This window comes from Caretta caretta, chromosome 12, assembly GCF_965140235.1.
Source record: "Caretta caretta isolate rCarCar2 chromosome 12, rCarCar1.hap1, whole genome shotgun sequence".
NCBI lineage: Eukaryota > Metazoa > Chordata > Testudines > Cheloniidae > Caretta > Caretta caretta.
Window position 1 is genome coordinate 44,201,256 of NC_134217.1, and position 13,602 is coordinate 44,214,857.

The window sequence follows — 13,602 nt, forward strand, 5'->3', positions numbered from 1 at the left end:
CACCACTAGTTACCCCTCTCCATTCTGAAAATTTACCATTTATTCCTACCCTTTGTTCCCTGTCTTTTAACCAGTTCTCAATCCATGAAAGGATCTTCCCTCTTATCCCATGACAACTTAATTTACATAAGAGCCTTTGGTGAGGGACCTTATCAAAGGCTTTCTGGAAATCTAGGTACACTATGTCCACTGGATCCCCTTATCCACATGTTTGTTGACCCCTTCAAAGAACTCTAATAGAGTTTGTTACTATGTTACTAAATAAAGCAATGCATAGGTTTTTAAGCCATAAGGGACCATTCTGTATGACCTGTAGTCTGACCTGTATATAATACCACAGGCCATAGAACTCCATCCACCACTGCTGCATCAAGCCCATAACTTTTGGTTGAACTCTAGATCATATATGTTAGAAAGAGACATCTAATCTTGATTTCAAGATTCCAAGTGATGGTGAATCTACCACATCCATAGTTAATCTGTTCCAAAGGTTAAATATCCCAATTGTTGGAAAAAACGGTCTTATTTCCAGTTAGGATTTTTCAACTCCCCCCATTGGATTTCATTTATGCTTTTGTCAGAAGGCTTAAAGATCCCTGAAAAATCTTCTCCCCGTGTAGATACTTCTAGACTGTGATCAAGTTGCCCCTCAACCTTCTATTTGATGAGCTGAACAGACTGAACTCTTTAAAATCTCTTACTTGGATTTCTTTTAGACCCTGAATCATTTTTGTACCCCCTCTGAGCCCTCTCCAGTTTTTCAACATCTTTTTGAAATGTGAACAAGAAAAGTGGAACGTTATTCGAGTAGAGAGAGGCAATACCACCTCCCCACTTCTGCTGGATATGTACATGTTTTAAACATCCAAGGATTTGTCCTTTAAGCCACAGCATTGCACGGGGAGCTCTACTTCAGTTGTTTGTCCAACGTGACTTCTTCATAACTGGGATGGTAGGAGCTGGGTTTGTGTGGTGCATTGGGGACATGCTGCTGCGTGATTGGAAGGCTGGCCATGTGCTGCTTACATAACACTCTTTCACCTCAAGCCTTTTCAGGATTCCTGTGGTTTTGTAATTTCCTGTGGCATTTTTGTCCTTTTATCATTTTCTGTCTCTGGACTTTTCCTTGTGGCACAGTTCAGCAGACACACAGATACGAGTGTCTCTGATACAGGCTATACAAGCTTAGTGTGTACAGCAGGGGGACCTAGCTCTCCACTCAGCCTGTCCTGCTGCTTTCCTGCTACTGACCAAACACTATAGCGGGTAACTTCAAACCACTGTTCCCCCTCCACTTCCACTTCGTGCCACTCTTCACAACATATTCTCTTCCTTCACTCTGGGCTCTGATTCAGAGTGGAATTTTTCTATTGATTTCCAAGCTGTCAAACCATCCCTCCTGACTCTCATTTGTTTAGCTGCCTTTCTCCCCAATCCCTTGTCTGTCTGTCTGCCTCACCAACTCCTTTTCTTCTGCGTTCAAGTGCATCCTGGTATCTCCTACCTTACGCTCCCTAGACTCCACTTTCTTATAGCCATCAGTCCATCTTCTCTTCCTCCTCCCCACTTTGCCTCCTAAGTTCCTGCCTTCATTTCTCTGATTCCCTTCTTGATCCCTTGCAATCTACCCCCATTACTCCATTGACACATTTTTTTCCAGTCACTAACTGCCTCCTCTGGGTTAAGTCCATGGGTCCCTTGTCTGTTCCCAGGTCTTTCTGCTACTTATGATGATTGATCAGTCCCTCCTCCCTAACAGCATTGCCGCCTTGGTCTTTGGGACTCCATGCCATCTTGGTTCACCTACCTCTTCAACTGTACTTTCCTTTTTCTTCCCCTCTCTGCCTCTCACCTGGGGGATCTCTATGCACACTATATTTAATTGCAACTCATCTCCTGTGGAGAGTTTGTTTGCTCCAGGGACTCTGATTACTAATTCCTTTAAATTGCAGGGCGTGAGGCCTGGGGGATAGGGCAGCATAGGTTTCTTTCATTATGGCTGGTGGGCTTAGTTCTCTGGGTAATAGGTCTGAGTAAATTTTTCAAAACTTGTGTCAAGGTTCCTTCCCCATTCTGAACTGTAGGGTACAGATGTGGGGCCCTGCATGAAAACCCCCTAAGCTTACTTTTACCAGCTTAAGTTAAAACTTCCCCAAGGTACGAACTATTTTACCCTTGGACTTCCACCGCTACCACCAAACTTTATCTGGGTTCCTGAAGAAATGTAGTTTGGAAACGTCTTTCCCCCCCAAAATCCTCCCAACCCTTGCACTCCACTTCCTGGGGAAGGTTTGGTAAAAATCCTCACCAATTTGCATAGGTGACCACAGACCCAAACCCTTGGATCTTAGAACAATGAAAAAGCATTCAGGTTCCTTACAAGAAGACTTTTAATAGAAGTAAAAAAAGAATCACCTCTGTAAAATCAGGATGGTGAATACCTTACAGGGTAATTAGATTCAAAACACAGAGAATCCCTCTAGGCAAAACCTTAAGTTACAAAAAAGACACACAGACAGGAATATTCATTCTATTCAGCACAGCTATTTTCTCAGCCATTTAAAGAAATCATAATCTAACTCATACCTAGCTAGATTACTTACTAAGTTCTAAGACTCCAAGCATCATACGGACAGACACAGATCCTTTGTTTTTCTCCCTCCTCCCAGCTTTTGAAAGTATCTTGTCTCCTCATTAGTCATTTTGGTCAGGTGCCAGCGAGGTTACCTTTAGCTTCTTAATCCTTTACAGGTGAGAGGAGTTTTCCTCTGGCCAGGAGGGATTTTAAAGGGGTTTACCCTTCCCTTTATATTTATGAAAACTTGCTTGTAAACTTTCAGTTAAACATAAGCACAAATGCAAGAGGAGGGAGAAGCTTAGCTGAAGTTAACAAGCGTAGTATCCCTGCACTCTCACACTGTCACTTCTTTCCAGAGCATTGTTCCCCCCGAGTATTGTTCTGTAGGTGTGGCCTGTATTTCTTGTTCCTAGATTCATGACCTTGCATTTCACTGTGTTAAAAAGAATTTTGTTTGAATAGGTCTGTGTTACCAAACAGTCGAGATCATTCTGTATGACTGCTCTGTCTTCATCATTATTTATTGCTTCAGCAGTCTATCACCTGTACTAGGAATGATTTTATATTTTCCTCCAGAGCATTGATAAATATATTAGATAAACAGGCCCAAAACCAGATCCCTTGGGGACTCTATTGGATGCACCCCAATTTGAGGGCAATTCCCCATTAACAATTACGTTTTGAAGGTCTATCAGCCAGTTTTGAATCCACTTATGTACATTGCGTTTATTTAGTATACTTCTAATTTTTTAATCAGAATGTCCTTGTGGTACTTTGTCCTGATACATTGTTAACACAGTTACCTTTACTAACTAGATATGTGATCTCAATTATGGATGAAGACTTGAAAGTAAAGTTTGAAACTGAATAATGGATCAAAGGAGTGGCTTTTGTGCTTAGGAGAAGAGTAGGGTTGAATACATGCACATGCCAATGTGTCAGATTTTTTCAGAGATTTGCCTGGGGCTACAGGAGAATAGATCATCTCTTTTCTTGCCTGCTGATCATGTGAGCGTTTCTCGTATAACACTGATTTACACAAACAATGAGGAGACCTAAATTTACTAACAGCCCCTTAAATACAGGAGTGTGAATGCAAGTGCAGGGGAGTCTCTGGCCAAAGAGATGAGTCTGTGACAACCCATTAAGTGTAATCAGAACTCTCTTCACATCACAGTTGTTGCTCCCTAGTGGCTGGGATCTTGGAGTAGGCGATGCTGGTGTGCTGTGCTAGTTGACAGTAGCATGTGCTGGAGCAGGGGTGGGCAAATTTTTTGGCCCGAGGGCCATATCGGGGTTGCGAAACAGTATGGAGGGCCAGGTAGGGAAGGCTGTGCCTCTGCAAACAGCCTGGCACCCCGCCCCCCTATCCTCCCCCTCCCACTTCCCGCCCCTGACTTCCTCCCCCAGAACCCCCGACGCATCCAATCTCCCCCCCGCTCCTTGTCCCCTGACTGCCCCCTCCCAGGACCCCCATCCCTAACTGTGCCCCCAGGACCCCACCCCTTATCCAACGCCCTGTCTCCTGACCTCCCCACCCCGAACCTCCGCCCCATCCAACTCCTCTCCGTCCCCTGACTGCCCCCCGGGACCTCCTGTCCCTTATCCAATCCACCCCCCCACACACACACCATGCCGCTCAGAGCAGCAGGACAGGCTTATTGGAAAGCCTGGGAGGTGGGCGGGTGCAAGCGGTGGTGTGGCTGCGGGGGAGGGGGCTAGCCTCCCCGGCCGGGAGCTCAACGGGCAGGCAGGATGGTCCCACGGGCCGTAGTTTGCCCACCTCTGTGCTGGAGGAATGGGGAGAGAAAACTCAGGATATGTCTGTGCTGCACACTCCTGGCAGTGGTGCATAGGGTGTGCATAGCTACATACCGCAGTGAAAAGCAGACTGTGTCCACCCTGCAGCATGTAGCCACATGTGACCGTGAAAGGCTCTGACAGTGAGGAGGAAACAGGGAAAGGCTCTGGAAGCAGGGAGCTGCGCGAGCCTTTCACCGCTGCTGCCCCCCTGCCAGAGCCTTTCCCTGTGGTAGGAAAAGGCTCTAGCAGCTCCCTGTGGCGGCGAAAGGCTCCAGCACCAGGGAGGCAGTGGGACACTACACTACGTTTGCCTGGTGTCCAGTTTTCAACCAGAACACCTGTGGCAGGAAAAGGGACCCTGGCAGCAGTGCTGACTGGACCGTTAAAATTCCAGTTGCTCTGGGGCTGGCAGGCTTCCAGCTTCGTGCGGCTCTCAGGAAGAAGCAACATGTCCCTCTGGCTCCTAAGCGGAGAGACGGCCGGGGGACTCCACACACTGCCCCTGCCCTGTGTGCTGGCTCTGCAGCTCCCATTGGCCAGAAACCACGACCACTGGAAGCTGGGGTGGGGTGGTGACTGCAGGCAGGGGCAGTGCTCAGAGCCGACTGGGAGCTGGAGGGACATGTTGCTGCTTCCTGGAAGACACCTAAAAATAGCAGTGTAGGTGGGTGGATCTGCTTGCACATCTAGAGAGCCATGTAAGGTACGTGCCCTAGGGGTTCAGGTGTCTCTTTACTTGCTGAAGCAACACCTCACCCCTACACAGCTACATACACCTGAACTGTGGGGGTGTGTGTGTAGTGTATGTGCTCTGCACCCTGCCATAAGGAGTGTGCAGTGTAGATATGCCCTAAATCAGCCATACTGCACTTTTTATGTTGCCTTGGCTTCCATGTGTTGTAATCGGAGCTGTTAGGGTGAGAGGTAAGGGGGGTGAGGCAGTGTCCAGAGCCCTTCTTTGACCTGTGGTGTCTCCTGAAGTCTGCTTTCCCCATGTGCTAGCTGACCACTATAAGGGCTCTTCTATGCCTGCAGCTCAGTGCTGAAGGTTAGTACCCATAATCTTCCATGTGTTCTGAAGGGCAGAGCTCCAGTGTGTCTTTCATTGGTAATGTCCCCAGTAAGACACTAATTGCAATCATTTGGGGTTTATTTAACGAAACATAAAGTGGATAGCAATGAAGTATGTGAAAGCTAAGTTGTAAATGCCTGAATGCAGTTCTGCATGTGCATGCTGTGGCATAGTCCACTCATTTTATAATGCATTGGCCATGGCTAGTGCCTGTGGGACAGGCATCATCTCAGTAGCATGTTAAGCAAAGTTATGTTGCCCTGCTGCGCCTCTTTCATTCCATTCTAGGCAGAGGAGTAAAGACTCTGACTCCATTGTTCCACCACCCTGTGTTTGCCCTGGAGTGCAAAAAAGATTATTCTGAACTTCAGCCACTTGGGCAGCTCTTAGCTATACATCCTCCAGCAAAATGAGACCAATTCCACCCCACTGGAATGTGGATCTGCTCATAAGGCACACTGCTGACTCTGCCTGGCTGCTCTCCCACATGGCTGGCACCACTCTGTCTGCTGCACTCTGCTCGTACAAAGTATCCCCATCCTGTTGGTGGTACAAAGGCTTGAAACCAGTGGAGAGGTAGAAACAGGCCATACTTGGGCAGAATTTATACACCCACCCTGGAGAAAACTGAACAGAGCTACCTCCCAGGAGCCAGGGACCTTCTAGAAATCCGGAAGTGTCCAGAAACCCTAACTCCTTCACAGCACAGAACTCCTTAACCATCTTCCCAGAAACCTAGGAAGCTCCAGAGAGCAGGTGACATCCCCCTGAGGCTTATCCAGTTTCGTAAGAGGCCTAGTCTGTCTGCTAGGTCCACAGGTCTGAGGTAGGATGGTTGTAGGCCTTTTCACCTCTTTCCATTTATTCCCACAAAACTCTTGCAGATTAGTATTTATATGCCTGCCTGTTTGCCAAGAGTGTCAGGAAGAGCAGTCAGTGCAGATTGGCCTCTCACAGGGTTGGGTATTTGTTCAAAAAGGAAAGGTAACCTCTGTTAATAAGAGAACTGAAATCTGTCCATTGTTGTGGTGCATTTCCTATCAGGGAGAAGAAGTTGGAGACCTACTGGGAGTACAAGGAAGCTGCAGCAAACTATCAAGAAGCTTGGAAAGCGTTGCATAGCCAGGCCCTAGGAACCTGGGTCAAGAATACCAAGGATTACCTGCAGTTTACATAAAATGGCAGCTGTGTGAGCCCAGCATTGATGGAGCCTTCAGACACAGAGTGGGAGACGTTGCTTTAGAGTGTGGGCCAAATTCTGGCTGTCAGTTGAAGGCAGCACTTTGTCTCTAAGGCCCAGCTGTTTAAAGGGATTTGAGTCATTGCAATGCCTGACTGATTTAGGAGACTAAATCCCATTTTCCAAGGGAGCGTGGGATTTAGGCTGAGCACAGCAACACCTCAATATCTTTAAAAATCTGAGCCTGAGCTCTGAGGGAGGGGGATAGAAAAGGGAACTTGTTATGGCTGCTTGCGTATGTCATTCTTTACGAAATATAAATTAGATCCCAGTGGGCTTGGGTGGTCACTTCTGAGCTGCATGTACCATGGCATATGTCAAGGCTGAATCCTCGCTCTGGCACTTTGAATGCAGAAGGTAGGGGCCCGCAAAGATTTTAAGTTAATACTTGCTACTCCAGGCTTGTATTAAACTCCCAAGGTTACAGCTTTTCTCTGACCTTGGCGTGGTAAACGCCACCACCGAAATGCAAAAACCCACTTGAACCTAGGAAGAAGCACTTGGGAATTCCTCCCTGTGGGGTACCCTCAAGCTCTTTCACCCCCCTTCAGGGAAGAGCTGAGAAAGAAAACAAAGGAAATTAGCTGTTGCCACCAGGCAATTAAACAACATATGCACAAACCTCTTAGGACACCAAAAATCCAATTTTGTTCTTAAGAAAGGTAAATTTTATTAAAAACAAAAAGGAAGAAAATACATCTGGAACTTAGGCTTTTGCTAGATTTTAAAGGAGTAATTCCAAAAATGAAGCACCCAAAATAGCTTTCTTGGGGGTTCATCTTAAAGGTTACAAGCAAACAAAAGCATCTGGGGTTAGCACAGAGGAGATCTACAAGCCTTACAGAAATAAAGCAAATAACCCTAATTGTGTCTTTCTAGACATTTTCTGATCTACTTGCATATTTGGGGGAATACCAAGTAATTCTAGGTATGATCTGATGATTTCTCATACCTGGCTTAAAGCTGCTTATAATAATGCAGCTACGTGTCTCCTCTCTGCAGAGAACAACCACAAACAAGGGGGAGTTTTGTTTCAATTTTTTAAAGTTCTAGCCATCCCATTGGCTCTTTTGGTCAGGTGTCCACTCCTTTCTTTTTACCTGTGGACTTTTTAACCCTTTACAAGTAAAGCAAGTAGAGAACAGCTACTCAGAGGGATTTTATAGCTAGCTGGCTGGCCGAGTGTCCATAAAAGAGAGCTAGTCCCCCCCCCTTCATTTATCACAGCGTATGAGTAGGGGAAGTTCTGATCCATCTACTACAAACTCTGATGTATTTGACAAGGGAGATGAAAGTAGGAAGGGGTGACATGCCAGCCTTTCCTTCTGCTGCAGAAGAGATACAGCACCCAAACCTGTTGGTTTGGTACTATATGTTCTCTCATACCTCCAAGCCAAGACCAATCCCAGAGAACTGAGGTATCTAATCACCCCACTGATGAGAGATAATGTGATAAGAGTTGGGTAAAAAATGGGGCTTTTAATCAGTCATTTTATTTTTTATATCCAGATCGTTCCATAAATGATTCCACATTTTACAGTGGGAAGGTTTTTAAAAAAAATCTGAATCAGAGAGCAGAAAGGATGCTGCATTTCAATTAAAAACAATTTTCAGTGAGATAAGAAACTATGAAGTCTAAGCCAACAGACACATGACAGAAATACTAACACTGAGACTTTTATTAACCATTTCTCCTTGGGAAAACAGATCTTGGTTGTACCATTAAGGGCCTCAGTGTTACCATTTGGCTTGTGCCATGTGTTAACTGAGCCTGGTAGAAGCTGGAGAGGCTTGTGGTAGCAATATACAGTCCCTGACAGGCTTTGCTTTAATATATGGGTCTAAGCAAAATATTACTAGATGATATCAGCATGGCAGAACAGTCTAAGACTAATGGAAAATGTCCTAGTTAAACTAGAAGCATGTGGTGCACCCAGATTCTTCCATCTGGGGAATTGACTGTTCACGTGGTCATATTTTATTTCTTTAGCCCGATGCTGAGATTATATAATCACCCAAGAGCCACTGTTCACTCAGACTTCTGTCCTGCTATAGCCTAAATTTTACAAAACCATTGAGCATGGTGATGGCAGCTGTATCCTGCTCTAATGCATAGGAGGGAGAAAAGGAGCTAAACCTATTGCCTTCCTTGCCAATCCTTTTGGTTTACACAGTGGTGAAATTATGGTTTCATGTAGGAAGTGATAAAGCTGTAGGAGGAGAAAGCCTGAGTCTGATCTGTCTACTCCCATACTTTTCATAGCCAGCATCAACATCCCAGGCCCTCTTGAAAGAACTGAGCCAGTGTAGGGGTAAAGGAGTTGATATCTAGAACTTGTGTAAGGAACCAGCAGGTCAGGCCAGATCCCAATATATTTTAGAGTTGGGGTGAACTGCAGGAAAGTGAAGCATCTAGGAAGAAGGTATGGTCACTTAAGATGGAGAAGCAGCAGGTCTTAGCAGTTAGTGCACTATAATACACTAATATAAAAACGAACCAGTATATTTTCAAACTCATTACCTCCGCCCTTTTCTAAAGTCTTGTGAGATACCATGTAGCCAGCGTAAACCAGATCTTCTGAATGTGCTTGTTTTCCCCCTTTGTTATTCATAAACAAGGTCTCCAGTGAACCTGCAAACCAGACTGGAATGTTTCCATTTCCTCTCTAGCTGTAATGTTAGAACAAGTTGTATAAGGCTAGTTGTCCCGCAGCGGTCTAGCTTTTAGATCAGCAATTGGGAGATGTAGGGTTTTTTTTAACTCTTTCCTAAGCTTTCAGCCTTGCTATTCACAGGGTGATTGGCTCTGGAATGTTTCCCTGTGCTTTTATACAGTGTGCCTGTTTCTACTAAGACATGGCAGGGGGAACCAGCAGCTTTGGGGCTTCTGCCCGGTGTCATTAATCTCACTTTTGGGATGGGGACAAAGAGAGTCAGACATGCTGCAGCCTAGATGAGTTGTTGGTGAACCCACACCAGAGGGCAAGAATTAAAACAACAAACAAAACAGCACTTGAAAGGCTCCTTGGCTGAGCTTGTGAGGCCTTACACACAATTTAACGTTGGCAGTGCTGTTGCAGGAATGTTGGTCCCAGGATATTAGAGATACAAGGTGGGGTGAGGGAATATCTTATTAGACCAACTGCTGATGGTGAAAGAGATGGACTTTGGAAGCTTGTTTCTTTCACCAACAGAAGTTGGTCTAATAAAAGATATTCCCTCATATCCTTTGTCACTCAATGTAATGACATTTCTCTCTTTCATGAGAAAAAAGGGTTGAACGTCACATCTGATCAACTCCAAAATTTCAGGTAGTTGTTGAGGCTGGGGGATAGATCCCTACTGATTTTTGATGAAAAGGATGAGGGGGGACAGAGTCTGGTGGCATCTGGTTAGCAGAGCTATCAACTTAACCCTTCTCTGTAATTGGCTACAGATCACAGAACCAGTTAAGACAAACATTAACACATTTCCCCATAACAGCTGTCAAACTATTGGCAGGTTGACAGTACTAAATTTTTGACATCTTGAAACAGAAAGGAAAGAATGGAGAATAAGGGAGAGGGGGGAGGAATGGGATGTGTGCACACACAGCCCCTGGCATGTTGGGGAATTGGGGAGTGCATACAACCTCTGGTGAGGGTATAGGGAGCCCAGGGAAGGGGGGGCATGCAGTGCAAGTGACAGAAGGGACAACCAATCTCTGGTGGGAGGGGAGAATGGGGGAAGTAGGGAATAGAGGCACACACAGTTCCTGGCATGGGAGACCGTGGCAAAGGGGGAACAGGGGGGAGAGAAAGGGATGGGGGTTGCAGTAAGTCCCTGAAAAAGTTCTTGTTTTACACCTTTCCTGCATTGTCCAGTGCATAAACTGAGCTGCCACTGCCAATAGTGAAGGGTTAACTAAAAGAGGGAAGGAGGGGGGAGGAGGAGGAGTCATGTGGTCGCCAAACATCCTGGTTCAGTCACTCTTTCCCATTCTATAAGTGAGAATGGTTCTCCCAAAAGCAGGGATGTGCAGTAAGAAAAATAGCCTGCTCTGTTATGCTGCCAACCTACATGTATCCACCTCTTGATACAATATAAAGGGACCTTTATGGAGCCCTTTCTCATTCCTTTGATGCAGTTCTTTCCTCATGACTCCGGGCTGCTGAGTCTAGACTGGCTAGTAATCTCTGAGCTAATGTTAGAAGAAATAGTCATCACTTGTTTTTCAGATATTCATGAAGGAAATGCCAAAGTCATTTCAGCCTGTCATGCTATTGTGATTAAAGCTTGTTCCTGTCAAGGTTTGGGTAGCTGTACCTGTGTATTAGTAGGGTGCATTTAAAATTTTCAGGGAAGGCTAAGTGATAAACCAGTGAATCATGTGTCTGAATTATATAATCATCTGCTTCAATTTATGTCCTAATTAGCCAGAGCCTAATTTTGCCTATGGACAAATGGTGCAGTGTTTCAGTTTAAAGGATACAAAGCTCCTTTTTAATGATAAAGGATACAAAAAAAACCCAGCTAAACCTATTGCCTTCCTTCCAAGTTTTGAAAACCAGGGCCAGAAAGTCCCTCCAGGCAGCGACTTGCTGTGCCAAGTTTCTATCCATAACAAATATAGATGAGTGTTAACTCATAAAAAAGGAGGGTTCACAATGGAAATGATGACAGGACCTTAACTGCTGCAACACTAAAATAATGAAAGGCTTATTTATTAAGAGCACTTTTTCAGATGCAGGGAGCACATGCTGCACTGTTGAAACCAGCTTTAATAACAGGACACTATCAACATTTTGCAAGATCCTGCCTCCTCCCAACAAAAGAAACTCTGTGGCCCTTTCAGATAGCACCAGTAAATGTGATCTTTAGAGCCAAACATAACTTTAGATATAGTGTAAGCTCCTAGAATTTTCAACTTGTGTAAATTCAGCAATAGGCTCACCATACCACATTGACCTTGGTACATTTAAAAAAAAAAAGCCCACCTCACTAGCACCATAGTGTTAAAAAAACAAAAAAAAAAGAGGGTTCTGTTTGCAGCCTGAAGTATTATGGTTAGTGATTTCCTACTATACTATATTAAGAGAGATGCCAATTCTCCAATAACTCAATTCTTGCCATGTAGCTATCTGCCCTACCCGTTATAGCATGAGCGCCCTGGGATGTAACTAGAGGCTGCATCCTCTTCACTTGGCAGCACACATTTTCCTTGTTCTACCCTGTGTAGTCTGAATACATAGAAGCAGTGTGAACAGTGTAGCAGTGATGTGGAAGTTGAAAGCTCATACCATAATTAATACCATTTGTTCTGGGTTTGCACAGCGCGTGAGCCCTGCTTGCCAAAGGCCAGTGCTGTGATTCAGTCCTGGTTCCCCAAGGCTCTTGTGCACCATTGTAAAGAGAGAGTGAAGATCAAAATAATTTCAGCCCCATTTACTTGTCTAAGAGCCTGTTTACATTTAGAGCAGGGGTAAAAGTAATATTAAATTCTTACCAGTACGGAGGCTTGGCTCTGGCCCCCGGAAGGGGCAGGGCTGGTAGGGGGGTCAGCCTCCCCCAGACAACCAATTTGCACTGCCTGGCCTGCACTACCTGGGTCTCTGGCAGCAATTGAAAAGGGCCCGGGGCTTCAGCTGCTGCTGTGGTAGCAGTGGCTGGGAGCCCCGGGCCCTTTTAAATTGTCAGCCCCGGGGCAGCTGCCCCTTCACTCTTCCCCTGGTCAGCAGCCCAGGGGGAGGGGAAGGGGCAATTAGTTAAAGCACTGCAGCAGCGCTTTAACATCAGTTGGGTACCAGCCCACATTCACCCCTGGTTTAGAGTATGTCTATAGCACAGCTGGAAGGTGTAATTCCCAGCTCAGGTAGCCATACATGCACTGCTTGGTTGCACTTGTGAGCTAAAAATAGCAGTATGGCCACAGTGGTACAGATGGCAGCTTAGGCTAGCCAGCCAAGTATGTACCTAGGACCATGGACATGATTGTACTTAGGTGACTAGCCTGAGCCACCATGCCCACACTGCTATTTTTAGTATGCTAGCTCAATCATGTGTATGGCTGCCCAAGCTGGGAATTCTAGCTCCAAGCTGCTGTACAGATGTACCCACTGAGGGTTGTGATGTGACTATACCTATTTTCCAATCATGAATTTGGAGTGGCTTTTAATTTTCATGAAGTAGAGTAGTGGTTCGCAATCTGTGCCCTGCAGGCTGCTTGTGGCCCAATCAGCACAGAGCTGCGCCCCATATGACATCCTCAGAGCCATACATGTAATAGTGGATGCGGCCCACAATGATAAATAGGTTGAGAACCATTGGGGGAACTGAAACTTCTTGTAAGGGTATATAACCTTCTCTCACCTATGTTTGCCCTGGTCTGCCCCCTCTCTGCTAATTCCAATCTGGACCTCTTCTACAGACACTCCCCGGGGTACGCAAATCCGATCTTACAGAAAAACTTCCATAAGCTAGAAATAGGAGATTTGGGGGGTTTTTTTTGCATAATGGTTGGAGTTACATTTCCGACTTACGCAAATTTTGTCTTATGCAAGGCGTTCCTGAACAGAACGCCTGCGTAAATCGGGGAGCATCCGTACTTAAAAGAATAGAAGGATTGTCTTGGGAATACATTCCTTCTCATTCAGAGTCATGCAATATCAGCAGCAGTTGCTTACCTAGAACAGGGTTTATACATTTAACTGTCTTCTGTGCAATTATTGATTTTGGAAAAAATTAGTTCTACTGTCTCTTTTTGCCCTTCATTTAATTTCCATCTCCTACCTAGTGTATTATTCTCTCTCACTCCTTTGCTGCCTGGTCCTCTTCTGCCCCTGCATATGTTGTCCAGTATTTTGACTGTCAGCTCTTCCCCATGTACGCAATCCCATTGTCCAGGTCCCTCCTCCCCGGTATCCTTGGACT

The 13,602-nt window shown here is 45.5% G+C and overlaps 1 protein-coding gene across 5 annotated transcripts in view; it reads left to right on the forward strand.

Annotated features, from left to right (window-relative positions):
* The window catches only part of ADAT1 (adenosine deaminase tRNA specific 1), a 74,032-nt gene extending 63,051 nt beyond the window's left edge, over window positions 1-10,981 (forward strand). For 4 of the 5 annotated variants that reach the window (XM_048816380.2, XM_048816382.2, XM_075118530.1 and 1 more), the window contains one exon: window positions 6,498-10,981. In XM_048816380.2, coding sequence (XP_048672337.1) covers window positions 6,498-6,630 — 133 coding nt within the window. In that variant the 3' untranslated portion in view covers window positions 6,631-10,981. The remainder of the gene's footprint in view (window positions 1-6,497) is intronic. The other variant, XM_048816390.2, reaches the window with a different exon arrangement.
* Window positions 10,982-13,602: the final 2,621 nt, after the last annotated feature.